At 69.3% G+C, this 24961-nt stretch overlaps 7 protein-coding genes across 7 annotated transcripts; 6 read left to right on the forward strand and 1 right to left on the reverse strand.

Moving 5' to 3' along the window:
• Positions 1 to 313: 313 nt before the first annotated feature.
• Positions 314 to 2494, forward strand: RHOBADRAFT_33630 (uncharacterized protein). Its single transcript, XM_018413126.1, has 11 exons — positions 314 to 371; positions 502 to 602; positions 668 to 874; positions 975 to 1124; positions 1198 to 1296; positions 1376 to 1470; positions 1533 to 1665; positions 1745 to 1947; positions 2025 to 2062; positions 2161 to 2185; positions 2287 to 2494. The coding sequence occupies exons 1-11, from the start codon at positions 356 to 358 to the stop codon at positions 2336 to 2338; spliced, it is 1119 nt and encodes a 372-aa protein (XP_018273519.1). The 5' UTR covers positions 314 to 355; the 3' UTR covers positions 2339 to 2494.
• Positions 2495 to 2773: 279 nt separating this feature from the next.
• On the forward strand, positions 2774 to 5482 carry RHOBADRAFT_41463 (uncharacterized protein; the record flags this gene model as incomplete). Its single annotated transcript, XM_018413890.1, has 8 exons — positions 2774 to 2833; positions 3415 to 3435; positions 3498 to 3628; positions 3697 to 3731; positions 3811 to 4347; positions 4473 to 5057; positions 5131 to 5177; positions 5249 to 5482. The coding sequence occupies 8 exons, from the start codon at positions 2774 to 2776 to the stop codon at positions 5480 to 5482; spliced, it is 1650 nt and encodes a 549-aa protein (XP_018273520.1).
• Positions 5483 to 8920: 3438 nt separating this feature from the next.
• RHOBADRAFT_65991 (uncharacterized protein) lies at positions 8921 to 9736 on the forward strand. Its single transcript, XM_018418843.1, has one exon. The coding sequence runs from the start codon at positions 8962 to 8964 to the stop codon at positions 9301 to 9303; it is 342 nt and encodes a 113-aa protein (XP_018273521.1). The 5' UTR covers positions 8921 to 8961; the 3' UTR covers positions 9304 to 9736.
• Positions 9737 to 10673: 937 nt separating this feature from the next.
• On the forward strand, positions 10674 to 11074 carry RHOBADRAFT_5088 (uncharacterized protein; the record flags this gene model as incomplete). The annotated part of the gene is made up of 2 exons (XM_018415539.1): positions 10674 to 10943; positions 11021 to 11074. Coding segments are annotated over 2 exons (324 nt in total), but the record flags the coding sequence as incomplete, so codon positions are not given.
• Positions 11075 to 11594: 520 nt separating this feature from the next.
• On the forward strand, positions 11595 to 12334 carry RHOBADRAFT_41466 (uncharacterized protein; the record flags this gene model as incomplete). Its single annotated transcript, XM_018413891.1, has 2 exons — positions 11595 to 11717; positions 11780 to 12334. 2 exons carry the CDS (start codon positions 11595 to 11597, stop codon positions 12332 to 12334), a joined length of 678 nt encoding a protein of 225 aa, XP_018273523.1.
• Positions 12335 to 12962: 628 nt separating this feature from the next.
• On the reverse strand, positions 12963 to 15506 carry RHOBADRAFT_33635 (uncharacterized protein; the record flags this gene model as incomplete). Its single annotated transcript, XM_018413127.1, has 4 exons — positions 12963 to 14737; positions 14843 to 15003; positions 15148 to 15319; positions 15450 to 15506. 4 exons carry the CDS (start codon positions 15504 to 15506, stop codon positions 12992 to 12994), a joined length of 2136 nt encoding a protein of 711 aa, XP_018273524.1. The 3' UTR covers positions 12963 to 12991.
• Positions 15507 to 18104: 2598 nt separating this feature from the next.
• Positions 18105 to 23974, forward strand: RHOBADRAFT_51324 (uncharacterized protein; the record flags this gene model as incomplete). Its single annotated transcript, XM_018415777.1, has 6 exons — positions 18105 to 18357; positions 18422 to 19815; positions 19893 to 22293; positions 22385 to 22509; positions 22588 to 23598; positions 23666 to 23974. Coding segments are annotated over 6 exons (5492 nt in total), but the record flags the coding sequence as incomplete, so codon positions are not given.
• Between the last annotated feature and the right edge of the window lie 987 nt (positions 23975 to 24961).

Genomic DNA, 24961 nt, shown 5'->3' on the forward strand with positions numbered 1-24961 from the left:
ACCGACAGGAGATCTCTGCAGACGCCTGCGATTTTCGAGAGTCCGCGACCGGCGACCGGCCAAGCCCGCCGGCGTGCCGTCTCTCTCGACTCTCTCTCTCTTCCTCCTCACCCTCGCGACCGCACAGCGACGACCACCACCATGCTCAGCCGCACTGTCCGCACCGCCTCGCGCTCCCTCGCCGCCTGCGCTCGCCCTGCGCCCCTCGCCGCCTCGTCGAGGTGCGTCCACCCGCCCCCCACTTTCACGCGCACTCCGTCTCGCAACCTGACCATCGCCCGACCGCAGGGCCTTCTCGTCGTACATCGAGGCCGAGAAGCCGACGTCGCTCTACAGCCTCACCGAGGAGGAGGTCATGCTCAAGGAGGCCGGTCCGTCCCCCCTCTCCTCCTTTCCCGCGCGCTTTCCCTTGCCGATGCCGAGGCGTTCCTCGGCAGCCGCGGTCCTCGTGTATCGCGTTCAAAGGCCTCGATGCTGACCGTACCCTGCCCGCGACCGCAGTTAAGAAGTTCTCGGAGGAGGTCGTCGCACCGCGAGTCTACGAGATGGACGAGAACGAGAAGATGGACCCGGCCATCATCAAGGGCCTGTTCGAGCAGGGTGTGCGTCCCACCCTTCCCCTTGACCCTGCCCGTCGAGCCCACCCTGACGCCTCGCACGCGCGCAGCTCATGGGCATCGAGACGGACCCGGAGCACGGCGGCGCCGGCGCCTCGTTCACCTCTGCGATCCTCGCCATCGAGGAGCTCGCCAAGGTCGACCCGGCCGTCAGCGTGTGCTGCGACGTCCACAACACGCTCGTCAACACCGTCTTCCGCAAGTACGCGAGCGACCACCTCAAGAACAAGTACCTCCCGCTGCTCTCCTCCGAGAAGGTGCGTCCCGCTCTCGCCAGCCCTCGTCGACCCTCTCGCGCTCGTCATTTGGCAGAACACTGACTCTCCTGGCCCCCCTCCCCGCACCCACCCGCCACAGCTCGGCTCGTTCGCCCTGTCGGAGCCTGCGTCCGGCTCGGACGCGTTCGCGCTCAAGACGACTGCCAAGAAGAGCGAGGACGGCTCGTACTACACGCTTAACGGCTCCAAGATGTGGATCACCAACTCGGCAGAGGCCGACATCTTCCTCGTGCGTCCCGTCGCCCTCACCGCCACTGCCCCAACCCCCGAGTCGCGCGCTCACGCCTCTTTCCTTCGGGCAGGTCTTCGCGACGGTCGACCCGAGCAAGGGCTACAAGGGCATCTCGTGCTTCGTCGTCGAGAAGGAGATGGGCGTCGAGATCGCCAAGAAGGAGAAGAAGGTGCGCCCTCTCGTCCTCTTCCTCGTTCTCGTAGGCTCGGACCGCCGACGCTGACCTGTTCGTCCTCGCGCACCTGCAGCTCGGCATTCGCGCATCGTCGACCTGCACGCTCAACTTTGACGACCTCAAGATCCCGGCAGAGAACCTGCTCGGCGTCGAGGGCCAGGGCTACAAGTGCGTCTCCCCTCCTCCTCTCGCGACGCGCCGCACCCGCACTGACTCGTGCTCGCCCACAGGTACGCCATCGAGATCCTGAACGAGGGCCGTGTCGGTATCGCTGCGCAGATGGTCGGCCTCGCCCAGGGCGCCTTCGACAAGTCGGTCTCGTACGCGTTCCAGCGCAAGCAGTTCGGCCAGGCCGTCGGCCTCGTACGTCCCACTCTCCCTTCCTCTCTTGCCTCGACATGCCTCGTCGAGCGTGACCCTGACCCGCCGAGCACTCCTGCAGTTCCAGGGCATGCAGATGCAGTTTGCCGACGTCGCGACCGAGATCGAGGCGGCGCGCCTCCTGACGTACAACGCGGCTCGCCTCAAGGAGCAGGGCCACGCGTTCACCAAGCAGGCCGCCATGGCCAAGTGGTACTCGTCGGTCGTCGCGCAGAAGGCGTCGGGCAGCGCGATCGAGTGGGCGGGCGGCGTCGGCTACACTCGGTGCGTCGACGCGCTCCCTTTCCTCGACGGCGACGCCCGCTTGTCGCCGAGACTGACTCGCTCTTCCTCCTATGCAGCGAGACCGGCATCGAGAAGTACTGGCGCGACTCGAAGAGTGCGTCGACCTCTTTCTCTTCGGCCACATGGCCGCCTTTACCGGCGCCGCCCTTCCACTCGAAAGTGTCCCTGACGTCCTCTTTCCCTATCTCACAGTTGGCGCGCTCTACGAGGGCACCAGGTGCGCACTCTCGTCCTCTACTCGTCGCGTCCCCGTCGGCCCAGTCGTTCGCCTCTCGCTGACCTCCCTCGTCCCTCCCTCCCTGTTCCTCTCTCTCGCAGCAACATCCAGCAGATCACTATCGGCAAGTTCATCACTAAGGAGTACTCTTGAGAGCCTCGTCGACGTCGCCCTCGCCATTCCTGTCGGTCTCGAGATGCGCCAAGACGGACACCTCGAGGACGAGGGCTCGCAAAGATTGTCCTCACCCCCTCCTTCCCTGTCATTCCTACTGTTCTGCAACCTGCAACATCGTCGTACCACAGCTCGACCGACCACCGAGAGAGAGAGCAACCGCAGTTTGAGAAGGCCGCCCGGTACCGCCGCGACTCTCCTTTTCTCCTCTCCCTTTGCTCGCAAGCGCGCGTACATGAGAGCAAAGCGCGCACCGGGTACTCGAGCACGCACAGCCAGAGACGCAATCCAGAGAGCTCGAGAGCGGGTCCAAGCTCTGTCGATCTGGCGGCCGACCTCGGCTCGTCGCAGGGCGCCGTCGGCTCGCTCTCCACCTCGCTCCCATCACCGCTCGACTCGACTGTGCGACCGACCATGAGCGACGATAACACCGACAAGCGCAGCCTGAGCAGCTACGGCGACGAGGAGCAGCTCGTGAGCCTCGACGAGGCGCGCAACTTGCGATGAGCGGCCCACGGTCGCGACCCTCCTCTCGATATCAAGCTCCCGCCTGCGTGTACGCCCTCGTCCACCCGGACAACCGCGCCAGACCCCTCTCTTTCCTTCCCCGGGGCGGCGGGCGGGTGTGCCGCTCCTCGCTCGCGAGGTCGTCCTCCCTCTCCCCCCTTGTTTAGGTCACCGCGGGTGCTCATACCGGCCGTCGCTACCCAGACGCCTCTCTCTCGAGAGGGGCTGACGGCGTGCACGGCTCGTCCCGTCCCTCCTCGCGAGGGCGAGACGAGGTCCTTCCTCCCGCATCTGCCTCGTCCTCTCTCTCCCTCTCACGAGGGCGAGGAGGCGAAAGAGCGGTTGGAGCCCGGTGCGACGCTGAGAATATACCGTACGAACTTGATCACGTCAATACGTGCGAAAGGATCGTGACCTGGCCCGGCTCTCTCGAGTCGCGGCGTCGTTCCCCTACCCTCTCCCCCTTCCCCCCTCGAGTCTCTCTCGCCCGAGCGAGTTCGAGGATCTGCCGAGGAGCGGAAAGAGCTGACTCGGATGTCGACGCAAAGGCCGCCTTTGGGTACAAGCAGGTCCGTCCCCTCTTTCGCCTCGTCTCTGCCGGCACCCGCTCACTCTCGTCGCCTGCGCCCAGGTTCTTCACCGCACATGGGCCCAGTTCGAGGCATTTATGGCGGGCTTTGGCGCCCTCTACGTCGTCGGCGGCTCAAGGTTGCTCTACGCCTACGGCCTGTACAACGGCGGCCCCGTCGCCCTCTGGTCCAGGTGCGTCCCCTCACCTTTACTTCTCTCTTCATACTCGTACGGCAGCTGACTCTTCGGGTCCCACACAGCATGCTCATCACGGTCGTCCTCATGACCGTCACCGGTGCGCCGCCGCAATCGTTTCCCTCCCTCGCTGTCGAGATCTCGAGGAGCTCACCTCCCCCCTCTTGCCGTCCCTGCAGCTGCATCCCTCGCCGAGATCTGCTCGTCTATCCCTCTGAGCGGCTCGATCTACGTCTGGGCCGCCGAGGCCGGCGGCAAGAAGTACGGCCGCTTCTTCGGCTTCGTCGTCGCATGGTGGGCCGCAACTGCGTGGACCTCGTTCGTCGCGAGCAACACGATCGGCACGGCCGACTTTATGTTCAGCGAGCTCGCCGTCTTCAACACGTACTTCCCCGGCGGCCTCGACAAGACCAACGTCAAGTTCCGCGCCGTCGAGTGGGCCGTCGCCGAGGTGTTCCTCCTCATCACGATCCTGTCCAACCTCATGTCGCCGCGCCGGTTCGCGTGGATCTTCAAGGCGTCGGCCATCATCATCGCGCTCGACTTCCTCCTCACCGTCATCTGGCTCCCGATCGGCGTCAGCCAGACGTACGGCTTCCAGTCGGCCGACTTTGTCTTCAAGAAGTTCTACAACGGCGCCGGTGCCGACGACGCCTGGACGTGGCAGCTGTCGTTCCTGTCGACCTCGGGCGTGTTGACCGGGTGGGACGCCTCAGGTGCGCTCGAGCCCTTCTCTCCTCCTCGAGCTCCTCCTCCTCGAGCTCCTCCCCTCCCGTCGCGAGACTTTCTCTCGTGCTCGATTCAGTCAACTGACTCTCTCGCCCTCTCTCCTCCTCGATAGGGCACATCGCCGAGGAGACGAAGAACGCGTCGCTCGCCTCGGCGCGCGGCATGTTCTGGTCGTGCGCCATCTCGGGACTCCTCGCCTTTCCCCTCCTCATCCTCTTCCTCTTCTGCTCGCCCGACCTCGACGTCCTGTTCGACATCTACACGCCTCAGCCGTTCGTCACGATCTACCAGCTCGCCCTCGGGCGCGGCGGCCAGATGGTCATGACGCTCGTCGCCATCGCCGGCCTCCTCATCAACACGTCGCTCGCCGTCACGGCCGCCTCGCGCCTCATCTTTGCCATCGCGCGCGACGGCATCCTCCCTGGCTCCAAGTGGATCGGCAAGGTCGACAAGAACGGGCAGCCCAAGAACGCCATCATCTTTATCGGCATCGTCGCCGGCGTCCTCCTCCTCACGATCCTCCCGTCGTCGGTCGCGTTCACCTCGCTCGTCTCGTGCGGCGCCGTCCCGACCATCGCCGCATACGCCCTCATCCCGGCTTTGCGCCTCATCTTCACGCGCGGCCACTTTGCCAACGCCAAGTGGTCGAACGGCCGGTTCTCGATCCCGTTCTCGGTCATCGCCGCCATCTGGAACAGTGCGTCGTCCTCTCGCTCTCCCACTCTCGCGTGTCGCTCGAGCGAGTCACTGACATTCAAGGTCCCGCGCAGCCTACCTCCTCGCCGTCCTCTTCTCGCCGCTCGAGTTCCCTGTCACGGTGCGCTCCCTTTTCCTCCCTTCTCCTGGGTCAGTCTCTGACTCGCGTTGATCCTCCTTCTACTCGTCCAGGGCGAGAACCTCAACTACGCGTTCGCCATCTTTGCGTTCGTCACGGTCGGCGGCGTGGTTTCCTGGTGGGCCGTGCCCGAGTCGCACTGGCTCGCCCGTCGCGAGCTCAAGCGCATCCACGACGCCGGCGACGGCCACGTCCCCACTGCGGTCAAGGGCGAGGCGTCGACGGCGTCGACGGGCTCGGGTACGGCCGACAAGGTCGACGAGGCGCCCAAGGCGTCCGTGCACTAGCCTCCCGCGACTTTGAGCGCGCTCGACTCGTCCGGGCCCGAGACCTGGCACAGCGTTGCTCTACGTCCTCTTTCCCTCCTCTTGCGGCAGAAGCGTGTCAGCCTCGCTCGGCGACTCGCAGCCCCTCCCCATCTTTCACGCTCGCCTCGTTCTTCTTCTCCTCGCCCCCCTCCCCTTCTCTGCGTTAATGAAACCAAGTCTGTTATCCATCTTGTCGACGTCGGCTCGTGCCTGCTCGAGTCTCGCTGTCGCGGCTCGGTCGTGCGAGCGGTCAGATCCTCGCCCCCCTCGTCCGGCTTCTGCTCGCGTCTCGAGACGGCACTCTGTGCTTCGTCCGAGCGACTGCGGCTCGCCACGACGAGACTGAGTGCGTGCTCGTAGCGGCTGTACTGTGGGAGAGCACCTCTCACGGGCGACCGAACAGACTGGCGATCGTGCCTTGCTCGCCGCTTTTCGGGACTCGCACGAGCTACAGTCGGGCGGCGCTATCTCTCTACAGAGCTCGCCGTAGTCTGCAAGGGGGCGCACGAGACGAGAGAGAGCTCAGGGACGGCAGCAGCTGGACAGAGGCGACGCACAAGCCTGCACGGACCGCTCGAGGCCAGGTCTCGCAGCGGAGCGCCGCTCGCGCAGGGAATGCAGGAGCGACGAGCGTCGACGAGCTCTCGCACGCGCGAGAGGGCGCGAGGCTTCGAGAGACGGCCACGCGAGCGAAACGAGCGGCGACGGAGCTGCGTCGACGACCTTCCCAACTCGGGGTTCGCGCGCCGTCGTCGGCTCGTGTTGGACACAGCGGCGTCGGACGGTCGTTCGTTGCCTCGAGGTGCTTGTGCGACAGCTCGACGGCGCTGAACAGCAGGCCGGCGCTTCGCTGTTGACGCTCGAGCATGGAGAGAGGACAGAGAGAAGCAGGTCCGTGCTTCGTCGCCCCTCGAATTCCCCGCGTTTCCGCCGGTGCGATCAGCGAGTCTCGGCCAGGGCTCTCGCTTGCGCTGGCTGGCTGGCGTGCATTCGCTCCCCCCTCGCGCCGCTCGCGTGGGAGAAGGTCGACACCTCCTTCCCGCCCGCCCGACGGCCATGGAGGCGCAAGCTGCTGCCCTCGACCCTCAGCAGCAGCAGCACGCCCAGGCCAGCGCTCAGCGGCACCACCACGCGCACTCGCACTCGCTCGACACCGTCGGCGACGCACCTCGTCCTCCTCCACCTGTGCCGTTCGCGTCGGGCTCGGCACCGTCCAGCTCGTCCGGTGCGGCGCTCGCCCCTGTGCGCCTGCCACCCGTGTCCCTGCCGCCTGCAGACTTTCTCGAAGCCCCTGTGCGACCTCTCTCTCTCTGTCGCTCTCGGCGAGGCTGGGCGGCGAGCGGCGGGGCGTCCGGCACCTCTGGCCCCGCGCCGTTGCTCCGCCCTCCCTGGGGTCGCGAGCGCGACCTGCGTGTGCGGCAAGAGCACCAGCAACTGACACTGCACTCGTTGCGCCTCGCAGGGCTTCAACCCGGGCCGCCGCCAGAGCGTCAACTCGGATCCTTTCCTCCACGCCTTCTCCGGCGCGCAGCACCCTCCTCCGCCCTCGCACCTCCACGAGTCGTTCTCGCCCGCACTCGCACACGACCACGCTCGCCGAGACGACCTCCCGCCGGTCCCGCAACCCGGCGCCATGCCGATGGAAGTGCTTCGCGCACCCTCGCCCTCGCGCGACCACCACCACGGCATGCACGACGCGCGCTATCCTCCCCCACCCGGCTCGGCTGGACCGGCGCACGACGGGTTCGAGTACGGCGCGCAGCCGTACGACGAGCAGCAGCACCACCAGCCGCCGCCGCCGCCGCCGCACCCGGGCATGTCGTACGAGCCCGGCCCCGTCGTCCCCGCCGCGAGCTACCGCTTCGGCGGGCCTTCCCAGGGCCCAAACGTGCCGCCGCCACCCCCACCGCCTCCCGACGGCGCATCCTTCCGCGACTACCCGATGAGCCGCCCGCCCATGTCCCACCGCGGCAGCGGCCACAGCTCGCCCGGCCGCTCATCCCTCCCCCGTCCTCCTCAGCCGCCTCGACCTCTCGCCCAGCCGCCGCGGCACAGCCCGTCGCCGAGCCTCAAGCGCAAGACGTCGGACGAGTCGGCCGCGCACGAGGAGGGCTACGGCTCGTACCCGGCCAACTCGCCTTACCTGCGCGGTCCTCCCTCGGCCGGCGCTGCGCCGCACCCGAAGCGGCGCACGTCGACGCTTACGTACGAGAAGCTCAACGGCCTGAGCCTCGCCGAGCAGCAGCGGCGCGACTCGTCGTTCGGCCCAATGAGCCCGTGGGAGGAGGACCGGCGCGGCAGCGACGAGAGCTACGGCAGCCACAGCAGCCACGGCTACTCGGTCCCGGCGTACCACAACGTGCACCCGAGCGTGCAGGGCTACGAGCTGCGCGCCCCGCCGCCGTCGTCCGCGCCGCCGTCGCACCACGCCGGGCAGCAAGGGCCGGCTTGGGACGCCCAGCAGGTCGGCCCTCGCGGCTCGATCGCGCGCGGCATGTATGGCGACGAGCCGAGCTCGTTCGCTCGCCGCCCGAGCATCCCGAGCGTGAGCCAGATGATGCAGGGCCAGCAGCCGTTCTACCCCGCCGGCGGCGCGCCGCCGCCGCCGCACCCGTCGCACCCGGGCCCACCTCCAGCCTGGCCTCCACCTCCTGCGCACGCACGCCCTCCTCCTCACCCTTCCCTCACCATATCGTCCGAGCCGCCAACGCCTGCCAACGAGCTCGACGATCCCAACTCGCGCCCGCCCACCTCGTCCTCGTACCCGCCGCCGCTGCAGCAGCCGCACCAACCGCACACGTCGGGCCCTCCTCCCGGCCCTCCCGCACCTTGGGCGCGAGGTGGTCCGCCCGTACCTCCTCCCGGCCTCGCCGTCTCGCGGCACGACTCGTCGGGCTCGGTCGGGCTCGACCCGTCGTCGGCGTACGCTCCCGGCCAGGGCCCGCCGTCCAAGGAGACGCCGTACTCGCGCAGCCCGGAGCTGCGCGTCAGCCACAAGCTCGCCGAGCGTAAGCGGCGCAAGGAGATGGCGCAGCTGTTCGAGGACCTGCGCGAGCAGTTGCCGTTCGACCGAGGGCTCAAGGCGAGCAAGTGGGAGATCCTGAGCAAGGGTGCGTCCCTCTTCCTCTCTCTCTCTCTCTCCTTGTCCGTTCTGAGTATTCCCTGACGCACGTCCATCGTCTTTAGCCAACGAGTACGTCGCGAGCCTCAAGGCGTTCACCGAGGAGCTCGTCAACGACAATCGCGCTCTGCGAGAGCACTTCAACCTGCCGCCTGGCCCTACCGCACCTCCTCCCGAAACGCACGATGCGCATGACGAGCCGCCGAGGGGCCCGGTCGACTCGTCGCAGAACTCGTCACAGGTCGGTGGCACGTCGCACGAGGCGAGCCCGGCCCCGGCGGTCGGCAACACGGCGGCGGGCGCCGACTTTGCCGGGCCGTATCCCAGCGGCAACCACATGTCGCCGTCGCACTCGCAGCAGAGCTTCGCGGCGATGCAGCAGCAGCAGCAGCAGCAGGGTCCGCCGGGCTCGATGCCGCAGCACCAGTGGCAGCAGCCGCAGCCGCAGCGGCCCACGTCGCGCACGTCGTTCGCGGGCCAGGTCTCGCCCGCCCTCGGCACGGTCACGCTCAAGCAGCAGCAGCAGCAGCGCATCGTCTCGGGCCCGCCTCAACCGAGCCCGACGCTGTCGCAGCACTCGGCGCCGATGTCGCCGCCTCTCGGGCGAGGCCTGTCGTCGACGGCCGCCGGCGATAATCGCTCGAGCCTCAGCGATTCGCTCCAGGGCGGCGACCGCTGAGCGTCCTTGTCGGCGTTCCTCGTCGGCCCCGCTCCTCCTCGACGATCCCCCTCCTGCCACCTCGCCACCTCGCCCTCGCCTCCTCGCCCTCGCCTCCAGCTTTTCCGTCCTTCGATACCACTACCTTTCGTCATCCAGCCGTACCTTCGCCGTCGACGGCAGCCCCAAGATGTGCGCTGGCTAGCGCCACGTCAAAAAGACCTGCGCCTTCGAGCGGTTGCAGCGCGACGAGGCTTCCTCGCCTCGACGCCGCCTACGTTGCTCGGGCCGCTCCCTATGTGCCAATAGATTCCCCTACTGCCGTGTCCCCTCTGTCGGGTCGTCTCTGTTTTGTCCCCCCTCCCTCCCTCCCTCGTCTCCTCGAAGTTGGCCTTGCCGCGCTCCTCGACTTGTAGACCACTCGGCTGTTGGGAACCAGAAGTACGTCACGACCTTGCTCTCGTGCTTCGTCGAGCACCAAGAGAGAGTGATCGGGAGCCACAGTCAGTTTCTCTCGTTCTCGCTCCTCCCTCTTCTCTTCCCGCGCGTCCTCTCTCCCCTCGACCTCGATCGCACGCACGCTCGTACCGATGCGCTCCGCAGCGTGTCTCTTGTCTCGGCTTGCCCGTCAGCTCAGGCCGCCTGCACGCCGACGCGCGGCGTCTGCAACGGACTCGCTCCGTTGGCGCGAGGTCCTCGGGCTCGCGCGAGCGTGCTGGGCGCCTCTTGCTCTTGCTCCACTCCCTCGACTGTCCTTTCTGCTCCGCCTCCCCCTCTCGCCCGGGAAGCCGGCCTTCCTCCCCCCTCCCTCGCCTCCTCACCTCGACGTCCGCCCCCACACTCGCTCATCTCCCGTCCACGATGCGCTCGTTCGCCCTTCTTCTCGCCTCGACCTTTGCCGTCGCACCCGCCTTGATGGCGACCGCGACGAGCACCGAGGCCACGACCCTCGCAAAGGCCGACTGTCCTCAAGCCGCCACGGCCACCAAGGCCCGTCCCTCTCGAGCTCTCTTGCCCTTCTGCCCTCGACGAATCCCTGACGCCTTCTCCCCGAGCAGCACTGGGGCCAGCGCAAGCACAAGCACCACCGCGGCGAGGTCGCCGACCCGAGCCGCAAGCAGGCCGCCCAGCACGAGTGGAGCTGGACCTCGTCGTGGGCGACGACCATCACGTACGGCTCGACTGCCGGGCATACCGCCGCTCCCGTCAAGCACAAGACGTCGACGGCGTCGAAGAAGGTGTCCAAGTCGCACGCCGCCTCGACGCACAAGGCCGCCTCGACCAAGACCAAGACCAAGACGCACAAGCCGACGAGCCGCACGTCGTCCTCGTCCGCTCCCGCCGCGACCAAGACGTCGTCTGCCGCCGCAGGCTCGGTGCAGAAGGTCTCGCTCGACCTCCACAACGAGTACCGCGCCAAGCACGGCGTGTCGGCCCTGACGTGGAGCGACAAGCTCGCGAGCACGGCGCAGGCGTGGGCGGACCGGTGCGTGTTCGAGCACGGCGGCGGCGAGGCGATCGGCGCCGGCGAGAACCTCGCGGCGTGGAGAGGCGGCTCGGGCGACGTCTCGCAGGGCGTCCAGATGTGGTACGACGAGGCGTCCGACTACGACTACTCGTCGCCGGGTTACTCGTCCGCCACGGGCCACTTTACCCAGATGGTCCGTCGTCTCCTTTGTCTGCTCGCCCTGTTCTATCGTCGTCGATACTGACCCTCGCGTGCACCCCCGTCGCGCAGATCTGGGCGTCGACGAGCCAGGTCGGGTGCGCCGTGTCCAAGTGCTCGCCGCTCTCGGGCGACGGCTTTAGCTGGGTGCGTCCGCCTTTCTCTCTCTCTCTTTCCGGAGGTCCGACCCTGACGACGCTGCCCCCGATCTGTCGCAGGCCGGCTACTTCTACGTGCGCACGCACCCTCTCCTCTCTCTCTCTCTTCCCTCGCCCTCCTGACGCTCTCTCTCGTTCGTTGCGCAGGTCTGCGAGTACTCTGCGCCGGGCAACATCGTCGGTGGCAACTACTTTGCCAAGAACGTGCTGGCGGCGCTGTCGTGAGCGCGTGTCGCCGTCCTCGAGCTGGTTCTCGAGTCGACTTGTCCTCGTCCCTCGTCCTTCCCTTTTGCCGCGCGCTAGACGCAGGCTCGAACGTGCAACTCTGGCAGTGTGTCACGTCCTCTCGAGCTCGCAGAGAGAGAAAGAGAGCGAGAGAGAAAGTTACCCAGCGGAAGCTCGACTTGGCTCGAATCGCCGACCGGGCCGACCTCGTCGTCGCTCACCACGGCGACGCTCGCTCACGCCAGCTACGCAGCAGCAGCAGCATGTCCGACGACGACTCTCCCTGGATGGACGACGAGCCCTACGCGGCGCACGACGGCGCTGCCACTCCGCCCAGCTTGATCTCTCAGCAAGAGTGGGACAAGCTCTCGACCCGGTTCTCCGACGTGCGTCGCTCTGTTGCCGCCCCCAAGTCCACACAAACTGACCTCAGCCTCCCCTGCAACAGGCCGGCTACCGCGACGGCATCACCCAGGGCAAGAACGAGCGCCTCCAGGCCGGCTTCGACCAGGGCTTCGCGCTCGCCGCCCCGTACGCTCGCGAGCTCGGCGCGCTGCGAGGCATGGCCGCCACCCTCCTCGCCCTCCTCACCGTCCCGACCGCCAACGCCAAGAAGCACGCCGGCCCCGTCCTCGACGCCGCCCTCGCCTCGTCCGGCGGCCCTCCCGCCGCTGCCGCCGACCGCATCGTCGCCGAGCTGCGCGACGTCGTGAGCGCACTCGCACGCCTCGACGCCGTCAAGGTCATGCCCGTCGACGAGGAGGCCGAGGCCCACGCGCGCGAGCACGCCGACGAGGGCATCAGCGAGGTCCTGCGCGAGCGCCGCGAGATGCGCGCCGTCGAGGACATGATGAGCGGGCTTGGCGGCGGCGAGGGCGGCGAGACGAGGAAGGAGGGCGGCGAGACGACGGGCGAGGCGCAGGTCGCCGAGTGCAGGAGGCGCCTCGGCGACGTCTTGAAGGCGTTCGGGCTCGAGGGCGCGCTCCCGCCGACCCGCTCTTGAGGGCGCAGCCTCCTCCTTCGCGTCGGCCGTCCTCGCCAGCATGCGCGCATGTCGGCGTCGGTATCTGAGTCGCCGGCCGCACGGGCGCCTCGTCCAGCGTCGAGGCCGCCAGAGGGTCCGGTCCGGCCCGCTCAAGTCGCGCTCGCCCTCCTCGTCGCCCTTTACGACCCCGGCGCCCTGTCGACACGCTCTCGCACCATCAGCTTGACGTCAAGAAACCGCGTGTACGTCCCTGCCGCTTTCGCTTTCCTGTTCTCGCTCGCGCACTGACCCCTTCTTCTCGCAGCCCGCTCCGTCTCTTTTGCCCGGGCCGCCTCAGCTCGCCGCGGTTGCAGCGGTGTCTCGTTAGACAAGGAGCGTTTGCGAGGGCGGGAGCGATCTTGAGCGACGGTCTGCAATAGATGCTCTGCTTCCTCCGACCTTGTTCTCCTCGTCCCAGGCTCGCGAGCGAAAGCGCAGAGAGGTCACGTCGTCGTTGTTGCAGACGCTGAACAGGGCAAAGGGTACAGACAGACTACCGAGCCTCGAGGAGGCACCCGAGACGACACAGAGAGGGACACAGAGAGGGGTGCGGGAGGGGGAGGGGAGGAAGACGACGAAGGAGGAGGAGAGGAGGAGGGGAACAAGAGAAGAAGAGAACGACGACGACGACACTTCTCACGCCGCGACGAGCTCGTCCACAGCGTCACCCTGACGCATCGGCAAACCGACGCCCTGGTCGAGGTCCTCGACGAGCGCCTCGATGGCGCCGTCGACCTGGTCGAGCGGGACGCCGCACCCGAGCGCGACGAGCTGGCGGTACTGGGCGAGCTTGGCGCCCGTCCCGACCGCCGCATGCGCGTTGACGAGCTGCGCAAAGAGGCGCCCACGCTCGTCGCGGAACTCGGCGATGCGGCTCGCGAGCGCTTGAGCGCGCTCGGCGGCGTCGGCGGGCGGGTTGGCGACGAGGTCGCGGTACGCCTCGAGGTCGGCCTCCTGCTCGTGCTGCTGCCCCTCGGCGGCGTCGCGCTCGTACTGCTGCTCGCGGCCCTCCTCGTCGCGGACCCACTTCTCCCACCCGAGGCGGAACCGCTTGCCGACCTTGGCCTCGAGCTCGCCCTCGAGCTGCGACACCTCGTGCTCGATCGCGCCTCGGCTCGCCGCCTGCTGCTCGAGCTGCTGCGCCTGGGCGCGCGCGTCGGCAATCTCGGCCTCGAGCGCGGCGGCGAGCGCGTCGGCCTGGGCAAGCTCGCGCTCCTTGTCGGCGAGCTCGGCGTCGAACGAGGTGGCGAGGGTCGACAGGAGCGACGAGATGCGCGGGATGACGTCGGTCGCGACGCGCTGGCCCGTCTCGGACGTGTGGAGCTGCGCGGCGCCGAGGCCCGCCGCCGCCGACGACGACGACGCTCCTCCTCCTGCGGCGGCCGTCGCCGACGAGATGAGGCCCGACAAGGTGCCGTTGCCGTTCGGGTGCGGCGCGACCGTCGCCGCCGCAGCTGCTGCCGCCGCCGCCGCCGCGTTGACGACGTCCTGCTCGCGGAAGCGCTCGTCCTCGAGGATGTAGTCCTCGGCCGTCTTGCCGTCGCGGTTGGCCATCTTGGGGTCGGCGCCGTGGTCGAGGAGGATCTTGACGAGGCGCTTGGACCGGGCTCGGGCGGCGAGCGTCAGGGCCGTCTCCCCCTCCTCGTCCTGAAAGTTGAGGATGTCGGCCACCTCGTCCGGGTACTCGGCGAGGCGCCCGAGGACCGTCTCCATGTAGTACCGGGCGGCGTGCGTCTTGCCCTTCTGGAGCGCAATGTCGACGATGTAGTGGAAGACGGTGCGGTCCTGGCGGTCGATGTTGATCGTCGAGCGGTGCAGGAGCTCGAAGAGCTCGGGGAACTTGCGCAGGTCGTAGTTGTTGGTGAACATGACCGAGCGCATGAGGGCCGTTTGTCCCATCGAGTTGGCGCGGAAGATGTCGGCGCCGGCCGTGAGGAGGAGCTTGACGATGCGCATGCGGCCCATGGCGCACGCCCAGTGCAGCGCCGTGTGGCCGTCGTCGTCGATGACGACGTTCGGGTCAAAGTCGCCTGGCGGCGCGAGGAGGAACTGGGGGATCTGCTGCGACTCGCTGACGAAGTAGTCGAGGATCATGCGGGCGTACCGCAGCGGGCCGAGCCCCTGCAGCTGCTGGTGCGCCGACACGCCGTCGATCGCCATGCCGCCGCCGCCGCCGCCGCCGCCCATCGACGCCGCCGGGTCGTGGTGGGCGACCTTGCGCTTCTTGCTCGACGAGGGGCCCGCCCGCCCTGCGCCGCCGTCGTGGTACTCGTCGTCGTCGCCCTCGAGGCCGAGCGGGCTCGGCGTCTGGCTCGTCTCGCTCGCGTCCTCCCTCGCCGGCGTCATGCTCCTGCCGCCGCCGCCGTAGTCCTCGTCGCTGTCCTGGGCGACGAGGGCGCGCCGTGCGGCGGCCGCCTTGCCCTTGGACATGGACGGGCGCGGCGGTTTCGGCGGCGGCGTCGGCATGCCCTCCATGTCGATGGCGACGTCGTGCTTCTTGCGCGGGCGGTTGGGCGCGGCCGTGATGTGGCGCGGGGCGAGCGGCGGCGAGGTGGCCGAGGGGACGAACTGGAAGATGGGGTCGAGGAGGCGGTCGACGCCGTACTGGCGGGCGAGGGCGACGCCGCGGTCCATCGGGATCCAGGTGCCTGTTGCGCGAGAGCGAGGTCAGTGCGCTGCGCCCGTGACGACCTGACCGGACATCTCCTCGACGAGGGCCGGCGACGACGGCGGCGGGCAGGCCGCCGCCTCGTGCTCGGGCTCGAGTACGGAGAGGAGAGAGTGCGACGTACCCTGGTACTTGCCGTAGCCGCCCTGGACCTTCTCGTGGGTGCCGCGCTGGACCTCGCGCTCGAGGACGCGGGTGCGCTGGGGCTTGTCGAAGCCGGCGACCTTGAGGACCTGGGTCGCGTTGACCCATGCGTCGGCTTGACGGCGCATGACGGCGACGCCGTGACAGGGCATCTGCAGGGGCGAGCGACCGGGGCGGAGGAGGAGGACGAGCAGCGAGGTGATGAGGGGGAGAGGGGCGGCGAGTGTGAGCGCTCTGTACGGTGGGCAGGGGCAGGGCAGGGGAGAGGGAGGTAGTACGCACCTCGTAGACGGGTACGCCCGAGTACGTAGCCTTGTAGATGAGCGGCGGCGCCTCCATGGCGAGGACGAGGTTGCGGGGTGGTGGGCGGACGGGCGAGAGGCGGTGGCGCGAGCTGCGAGTGGGCTGAGCGCGTCGCTGGTCGTGCAGAGTGCGACGGGTGCTGCTGCTGGGCGTCGCTGGTGCCCTGGTGCGGTTGTCGAGGTGAGAGATGAGAGCCCGAGGCGCGACGCGTCGACTTTGCTGTCGACTTGGCCGAATCCGAGTCGGCGACGGCTGGCTCTGTGCAAGAGCTGCCAGTGCAGACTAGTCGGCTCAATCTTCGTATGCTCCCGAACGCACTCGAGGCCCCCGTACGACGGGACGACTCGAGCGCGGTCGAGCCTCCTCCTCGTCGTCTCGTTCGAGCGACGCTTCTTGCTCGCTCTCTCGCTCTCCTCGCCCTCTCTTTCTCGACGACGCACCTGCCGACTCGTCTTCCTGAGTGAGCTCGTGTGAGAGTCTCGCGCTGCAAAGCATTCGCTCGCTCGAGACCAGAGCAGGAGAGCTTGGTGCGAGAGAACAGGCATCTCGCCTCTCGACGACAACACCGTCGCCAGGATTGGGGAACGCAAAGACGTGAATGCATGTGATAGTGACGACAAAGACGTGGTGGACATGGTAAAACTGTGCGAGCGGAACTCAACTCGCCCCCCTTGGAAAGCCTCGCGTCGGCCCTGCGCCGACCTTGCGCCCACCTTGCGCTCCTCAAGCGCGCGAACACGCCTCCTCCTCGCGGTCCTCGCCGAAGCGCTGCGGCTGGCGTGACACGCGCGTCGAGCGGCGCGGGCCGACGCTCTCGCCGGGAGGCGACGCCGGCTCGAGGAGGACGCCCGAGGCGCCCGAACGCTGCTTGTCGAGCTGCGGGCGGGTAGAGCGCCGAACGCCGACAACGTCAAGGTGGCTGGACGAGTCGGGAGGGGCACGAGGAGTGAGAGAGAAAGGTTGGGGCGCACCTCGCCCTTGCCGTCGCCGTCCGGCGCGCGCTCGACTGTCGCAACAGCTGGTCCCGCCCTCTCGACCTCGTGCACACTGCCCTCGGCATCGCCCTTGCCGCCGTTGGCGTGGTCGTCGCCGCCCTCGCCGTCCTCGTCGCCGTTGCGCGCCTCCTGGTCGCGCTCGACCTCGTGGCACGCCTCCTTGGGCGCGATCGCGTGCTCGAGGCGGATTCGTTCGAGCTCGGCGGCGTGGGCGAGGCGGGTGCGCTCGAGCTCGGCTTTAGTGGCGGCGAGCGAGGCCTTGAGCTCGCGCTCGACCTTGTCGCGCCTCCAGGACTCGAACCCGAACGCGAGCCGCTCGAGCGCGCGCTCAGCAAAGTCCGGGTCGCGCTCGGCGACGTCGACCCGGTTCTCCTCGACCATGCGGGCGCGTTCGCCCTCGAGCTTGGCCCGCTCGCCCTCGAGCTTGGCCCGCTCGTCCTCGGTCCTCGCCGCCTGCTCGCCCTTCTTGCGCTCGAGGTCGGCGAGCGTGTAGTCGACGTAGTGGTCGAACTTGGCGGTTTGCTCGGCGAACTCGGCGACCTGCTTGTCGACGTACTGCTCGAACACGTCGCCGTCGCGGTCGAGCCCGCGCGCGAACTCAACAAGCGCCTCGTGGTCGGCGTCGTTGACGCGGCGGTTCTCGTCGTTCATCGCCTGCTGCGCCTTGATCCCGGCGAGGACCTCGCCGAGCTCCTCGAGGATGTTGCGCTTCTCGCGCACGGCCTCGTCGCGGGCGCCGTCGCGCTCGGTGCGGCGGCTTGCGAGGTCGTCGAGCCGTTGCTGCAGGTCGCCCTGCCGGTTCTCGCCGCGCACGCCTCCCCCCCCTGCCGTCCTCGCCGTCGGGGCTCGCGGCGGCCGAGCTGTGGGCAGTGGAGCTGGGCAGAGGAGGGCCGGAGGAGGTGGGGTGAACGGGGCGAGGAGGCGCGGGCGGCAGGACCAGGTGTGGGTGCGGGTGCGGGAGGGGCGCGATGGGCGGACGAGGTTGGCGAGGCGGAGGTGCGCAGAGCACTGGGCGCTCGAAGGTGGGTGTGGGCAGGACGGGGACGGAGTGGTCCTGCAAGGAAGGGCGAGCCGGGTTAGCCGAGTGCGCGTGACTGGGGCAGAGGGCAGGCGCGAGACTGCTCACGTTGAGGTCACATGCACCATCCGAGAGTTGAGCGGGCCCTGCCATGTCGACTGGCGGCTTGGGCGAGGTTGCGGAACGGGGAGGGCGAGGTCGAGGTGGGGCGCAAGTTGAGGAGGGGGAGGAGCGGCAGAGGGTGGAGTGCAGGTGCGGGTGGGTGCGCGGGTGCGCGCAGGTGCTGAGTGTAGCTGGCAGGTGCTCGTGGGACTAACTGGAGCGGTAGCAGCTGCCGAGTGGTGACGAGACGAGCTGAGAGCTGAGCGTGAGCGACGAGGCGGTGTCGGCGAGTACGAGCCCGCTCACGAGCCACAGGAAGCTGTTCGGTCTCGGTTGCATCCCTGTACGAAGCTATCGTTTGCTCGTCTGGCCCGACACACCTCACCCTCGAGCGAGGTTGACGAGGTTCCTCCGGCGCCGTCCAGCGCGGCCAACCTTGAGGTTCGCACTCGCCGCACCCTCTCGCTCGGCCCTGCTGCACCGCAAGGGCCGCCTCGCGCCACTCGTCCAGGGCCGTCCATGGCCTCACCCGCCCCGCCCACGGCCGTGCGCCCCGACGCGACCACCGACGACGAGCCTCATCGGCGACCGATCTCGACCACCGCTCGACCTGCACACGCCCAGCTCCCCAACGAGCCCTCCACGAGCGCAGCTCAACGCGCTCTCGCCACCGCGCCACCCGCAAACGGCGTCGCGCCCGCCGACGACGACGCGTCCTCGCCCTCGACCTCGTCTCGCTCGTCGAGGAGGACTCCCTCGCGCAGGTCCCTCGGTGTGTCCCTGTCCCACTCGCTCCACTCTCGTACACCCCCACACTGACCCGCCCTCGACCGCAGCAGGAGCGAGCCGCAACGGCGGCGCACCTCCACCGCAACCGGGCACCTTCCTCACCCGCTTCCTCGGCACTTTTCGCCCGCCCACCGCCTCGGAACCAGCTCGACCCCACCTCCCTCGCTCCCTGTCGAGCCCTGTACCGTCCGTCGTCCGCGCATCCGACCCAGACGTCGTCGACCCGCGCCAGCTCCCGCCGCCGGTCCCGTCCACCTCGACTTTGGCCTACCCGCACGGCGGCCCCACGCCCTCGACCGACGAGCACCTCGCGCCGTCCACCTCGAGCAGCTTCGCCAAGCGCCTGCGCCCGAGCTTTCGTCGCCACGCGTCGGGCGGCGTCGGTCAGCCGTCGAGCCCGTCCGGCTCGCCCGCGAGCTCGCCTGGCCTCGCAGGCTCGGGCAGCGACGGCGGCGCCCTCTCGCCCGGGTCGCCCGCGACGCTCCGAGGGCTCGAGCGCGACCCGATGGACACGGTCTACGCCCGCAGCGGCGTCGGCGCCTCGACCCCGGCCAGGCGCGACAGCATCATGAGCCAGCGCACGGTGCAGGCGCACGACCACGCCTACCCGTCCGGCGCACCGAGCACGCCCCTCGCCCCGATCGACGAGCCCGAGCTGCCGAGTGCACCGCCGCGCCTCGAGCAGTCGCTCGAGCTCATCGCGACCCTCCTCCCTCCCGCCCTCCTCCTCCTGTCCCAGTTCGGCCCGACGCACCTCTTCTCGCCTCCCGTCCAGCTCCCCGCCCTGTTCGAGGCGACCCTCGACGCGTCACTGAGCCGCAAGTCGAGCATCTCGTCGGCCACCGGCTCCAACGCCGTCCTGTCGTCGGGCGCCAGCATCGCCTCGACCGCGACGAGCAGCACGACGTCGGCCGCCGCGTCCTTCTTCTCGGGCCTGCACATGGCCGACGCCCTCCTCCCGACCCACTCGCACGAGTTGCACGCCCCGAGCACGCTCTCGATCCCGGCCGTCTCGGCGGGCGCCATCTGGCGCCTCTTTCGCGGCTTCGAGTGGATCGGCGAGGTCGGCCGCGGCGCGCAGCCTCTCCCGCACTCGCCGCTCGCGCCGCACGAGGGCGGCGTCGGCGACGGTCCGCCGCTCGAGCCCGAGGACGACCCGGAGCAGGTGTTCGACTTCCCGGCGCTCCTCCAGGGCGTCGCCGACGTGCTCGCGGCCGACGCGGCCGCGCGCGGCATCGAGCTCGTCGTCGGGCAGGCCGGCAGCGGGTCGGCGCCGAGCCCGGTGACGACGCCCGACGTCGCGACGGCGCACAAGGGCGAGGGCGGCGTCGGAGAGGCGGGTGCGGCGGGCTCGGCGGCGGCGGCGCCGGCCAAGGACACAGAGACGAGGGAGCTCTTAGTGAGGGCGGACGAGCGAGCCTGGAGCGTGACGCTCATCTGGGTGCGTCCTGCCTCGCCCTTTCTCCGCCTCCTGGTCGTCGATACAGCGCCTGACTGACTCTCGGCCGCCGACGACAGATCATCCACCACATTCTTGCCGGCGCGGCGACGGGCTCGACTGTCGACGTGCGCTTCATCGCGACCGCCGCGACCCCTCCCTCTTCCCCGACGCCCTCCCGCAGCTCATCTCCCGAGCCCGACGCGCGCCCGTACCCTCCCGCCTTTTGGCCCTCGCGCCCGCAAAAGTGGTGGAACGTCTCGCTCGAGATCCTCGTCACCGCCCCACCTCTACCACCCTCGCCCCCGTTCGTCGACGAGAACGCGGCCACGCCTGCGCCCGTCCACCTCCCGACGCCGCCGTTCGACACCGCCTTCGCCCGCTCCCTCTTCTCGCTCGTCCAGCTCCGCCTCGCGCCCTCGACGCACAACTCGGTCTCGGCGCGTTCGTGGGCCCTCGAGGCGCTCCTGCCCGCCGCGCGCCCCAAGACGCAGTCGATCGCCGACGACCCGTCGACGCTCCTCGGGCGCCGGCGCGCGAGCCTCGACCTGACGGTCGGCCAGGAGCCGTCGATGGACGACCTCAAGCGGTTCGCCGAGACGGCGCTCAAGGGCCACCGCGTCGCGCTCCACGCCGGCGAGACGAGCGCGTTCGCCAAGGACCTGACGACGTACCTCGCCGGGTGGGGCATGGACGTCCAGCACGTGCCCGTCGTCAACAACGGCTCGCTGTCGGGCGGCAGTGCGGCGTCGGCGTCGGACGCGGGCAAGTCGTCGAGGGCGAGCGCCGGCGCCGGCGCACGGTTCGACTCGGGCTTCGAGACGGCCACGTCGTCGCCCGGCGCGACGGCGTCGTCGAGCGACGCCCTGCCGTTCGACGCGGGCACCATGGGCGAGGGCCACTCGAGCCTCGTCATCATCGACGACGACGTCGCGACGCTGCGGCGGCTCCTCGTCTCGCTCCGCACGCCGCCGAGCATGGGCCCGACGCTCATGGCCAAGCGGCCGCAGCTCGCCGCGCGCCGGACGCGCTCGAGCCCGCACGTCCGCCAGCTGCACCAGGTGCAGCAGGGCCTGTCGTCGCCGCAGCACGCGTCGCAGTGGGTCATCATCCATTTCGCGAGCCTGACGCACTACAAGGCGATCAAGGAGCTCGTCCAGGACACGCTGTCAATGTCCAAGAGCCTGAGCATCCCCGAGGTCCTCGTCGTGCCCAAGCCTGCGGGCCCTCGTCGCGTCATCACGGCCATCTGGACGGCCCTCAAGCGTCCCGCCGTCGACCCGTCGCTCGCGCCCATCGCCACGTCGCCGACCTCGCCCGGCATCCAGTACTGGACGCCTCGCCTGTCGCCCGCCCTCATGAGCGAGCACGGCTTCGACTTTGGGCACAACGAGCTCGCGAGCAGCAAGAGCGACTCGGGCGTCGCCAACTCGTCGCAGGGCAAGCCGCGCACGCCCCCCGCGTTCCACCACGCGGGCACCAACGGCAGCACGAGCTCGGCCGTCCCGCCTTCGCCGCTCGGCCGCATCGACGACACCGAGGACTCGTACTTTTCGACCGTCAGCGAGGAGCTCAAGGACACGACGCCGAGCGAGGGCATGGTCGTCCAGAGCCCCGACGGCCGCTCGGGCATCTTCTTCCAGCCGCAGCCTCGTGGCTCTCGCGGCTCGGGCGACAAGCAGCGCCGCCAGAACACGGCCGAGCGCGAGCGGCGGGCGACCTTGAGCCGAGAAGGGTCGGACGACGCGACCGAGCAGGCGACGAGCGCGCAGCGCGAGTTGCCGCCGGGCCTCGTCTCGCGCATGAGCACGGCGACGCCGCACGAGATCGGCCTCGGCTCGTACGTCTCGGGCCGCCGCGTCGCGTCGAGCGGCTCGGCAGCGAGCGGGAGCGGCGGGTCCGCGGGCGACACGTCACCGCCGGGCTTGAACGCGGCGCTGCGGCCCGGGACGCCGGCGCTCACGCTCGACTCGTTCATCACGGCCGCCAAGTCGCGAGCGACGGGCGCCGACGTCTCGCCCGAGGAGCTCCCGCCGGCGACGGCCGTCTCCTCGAGCCCGCTCGCCGAGGGCAACTCGCGCCAGCTGCCGGGCACGCCGTCGGCACGGTCGGCCTCGACCCGTCGCAGCATGAGCGGCTCGAACGGCACGTCGGGCACGGTCACGGCGACCCAGTCGTCGCACTCGGCGTCGCCGCGAGCGTCGAGCGGCGCCCAGAGCCCGCTCCATTCGCCGCGGCGCAACCCGGCGAGCGCCTCGGCGTCGCCCGTCCCGACACGCTCGTCGACGCCGCCCGACACGCAGGGTGCGGCGGCGTCTGCCGCGGCGGCGGCAAGGGCGCTCGCGGCGTCGTCGAAGCCGGCCATGCCCAAGCTGCGCACCCGGGCGAGCACGGTCGGCGGCCCGCCGAGGAACCGCAGGCGGTCCAGCAGGAAGGGCACGTTGCCTGCGGTACCGCCCATCAGTGTGCTCATCGTCGAGGGTGCGTCCCCTGTCACCTCTTCCCCCCTCCCTCCTTCTCGATCTCCTTGACCCTGACGCTTTCCCTTTCCTCCTCTCCTCCAACTCTGCAGACAACCCCATCAACCAGACGATCCTGTCGATGTTCATGAAGAAGAAGGGCATCAGCTACAAGGTCGCCAAGGACGGCGAGCAGGCGGTCCAGATGTGGAAGAAGGGCAACTTTCACCTCGTCCTCGTGCGCCCACCTCTCTCTCTCTCTCTCTCGCTGTCGACGAGACTTTGACACTGACTGCGTTATTCACTGTCTTTGCAGATGGATATCCAGCTCCCCGTCAAGGACGGCATCGAGGCGACGCGAGAAATCCGCGAGCTCGAGCGGCAGAACAACATCGGGACGTTCATCACGACGCCGACCTCCGACATGGCGTCGCCCATGTCGAGCGCGAGCAGCGGCAACCCGTTCAGTGCCCCGGGCTCGCCGCTCCTCAGCATGCCCGTCATCATCGTCGCCCTCACCGCCTCGTCGCTCCAGGCCGACCGAGTGAACGCCCTCGCCGCCGGCTGCAACGACTTCCTCACCAAGCCCGTCTCGCTCGTCTGGCTCGAGTCCAAGCTCGTCGAGTGGGGCTCGATGGCCTACCTGTCGGGCTTCAGCCGCAAGGCCGCCGAGGCCTCGGACACGTCATCGAACCCGTCGAGCACCCGTGGCTCGACGCCGAACCGGCCCATGTCGCCCGCCAACAAGTCCAAGGCCAACGCCGAGTTCACCGAGAACGTCACCTCGCGCGCCGACAACATCTCGCAGCACCTGCACATCGAGCGGCCGACCTCGCGCGCCAGCTCGCCGAGCGGCCACCGTCCCGGGCTCGACTCGATCGCCGGCTCGCCCTCGGACTCGCCCGAGGCGTCGCCGCCTACCGGCGTCGACAAGGTCGCCGGGCAGCCCATCGCGAGCGCCGCCGTCGCGCGCCACAACAACCCGTCGTTCACGCTCACGTCGCCCACGCCCGAGTCGACGGCGGCGACCAAAGCGCCGATCCCGGCCCTGCCCAACGTGCCTGCGACACCTGCTCCCGCCGCTGGCGGCGACGCCAAGGAGACGCTGGACGTCGTCGAGCAACGGCTCGAGGACCTCATCAAGGAGCAGGAGACCGGCTCGATGAACGAGCGCGACCCGTCGGCGCCGCATCGTCCCGGCCCGACGCCGCTCTCGCCGTCCGTCGTCATGGCGCCTGCCGACCCGCCGCTGGACGACGTGGTCGCCGAGAGCCAGAGGCTCATCCAGGCTGGACGTGGGCGCGCCAACAGCGCGAGCTTCGGCCAGGTGCGTCTCCTCTCGTCCTTCCTTCTCTTTCTCCGAGCCAAACCTGACCCTCACTCGTTCCCTGCAGGCCATGTCCGACTCGGGCCATACGTCGGCCGCATCGTCGCCGGGCGCCTCGACGCGAGCCGTCCCGAAGCTCCCGACCAAGGTCCCTCCCCCTTCCGATTAGCTCCCCCTTTTCCCCTGTCACCACACTTTCTCTTCCTCCCTCTCCTACTCTCTCGTCTTTCAGCATCTGTTCGGACCCCTTCTGTTTCTCTCGTCGATTCTCCTCATGTCGCACCGCCACACACACGCACAGGCACGCTCTCCCTCTCGATACCCCTAGCACGCTCTCCTCGGACTCGCTCTCGCAATCCAGCCCATTTCTCGCACGAGAACTCGGTCTATGGCAGTCTGTCGAGAGAGAGATCGTCTACAGCTGTCACCTGCTCCTGCGAGGGCGAGCCGAGAGAGACGGCGTGCACGACGACCTCGCCGCGTCCTCCGAGAACAGCGAGGTCGAGCGGGAACTCCTGCGCCGACGTCGTGCCGAGATAGACCTTGTCGGTGGCGGTGGTGGTGCTCGTGCGGGGGCGGTGGAAGACGTGGTAGTGACGAGGGCGGGCCGGGTCGAGGAACGTCGACGAGCCGAGGGAGGGGGTCGAGTCGAGCGCCGCGGGACACAAGTCGACGTCCCACTGCAGCATCGACGACGAAGTGTCGTAGTGAGGAGGGGCGAGGGCGAAAGAGGGCGAGGGCGGCGCGACGACGGGGTGCAGGCTGAGCGCGCCGACGAGAACGACGGCGTCCTGGGGAAAGTCGACCGAGAGGTGCCAGGTCTGAGCCGGCGAGAGCGCACTGGCAGAAAGCCGCACTCGAGTGCGGCGCCACCCGGCCGACAGCTCGTCCATCGTGCCGCTCGACGCCGTGAGCCCGGCCTCGCCGGTCGCCGGTCGCAGATGCGGCACGACATCGGCGCCGCCGGCGCTCGAGCTGCGGCTCTGCGACGCCGCCTTCCACACGACGTCGAGCGAGAGCTCGGTGCCGAGGGCGAGCTCGGGAAGCGCGACGGCGCAGAGCGGGATTGACGCCCTCGTCTCCTCGCCCTCGAGCGCGCCGGCCTGCCCTCCAGCTCGCTCGCCTGCGCGCAGCTCGAGTGCCCGTTCACCCTCCCACGCATCGTACTCGACGAGAGCCGCTGTCACCGTACCGTCGCCGCCCTCGCCGCCGCCGCCGGCGCCGCCAGGCGGATGGAACGCCAGGCCCGCCGCCGGACACGCAAAGCCGGCGTCCGTCCAGCCGTGCTCGAGGACGCGTTCGCCCTCGACGAAGAGAGCGTGCCCGGAGCCGCCCGAGGAGTTGGTGTAGAACCTCGCGGCGG

The sequence above is a fragment of the Rhodotorula graminis genome (assembly GCF_001329695.1).
Source record: "Rhodotorula graminis WP1 unplaced genomic scaffold RHOBAscaffold_2, whole genome shotgun sequence".
In the NCBI taxonomy this organism is placed as follows: Eukaryota; Fungi; Basidiomycota; class Microbotryomycetes; order Sporidiobolales; family Sporidiobolaceae; genus Rhodotorula; species Rhodotorula graminis.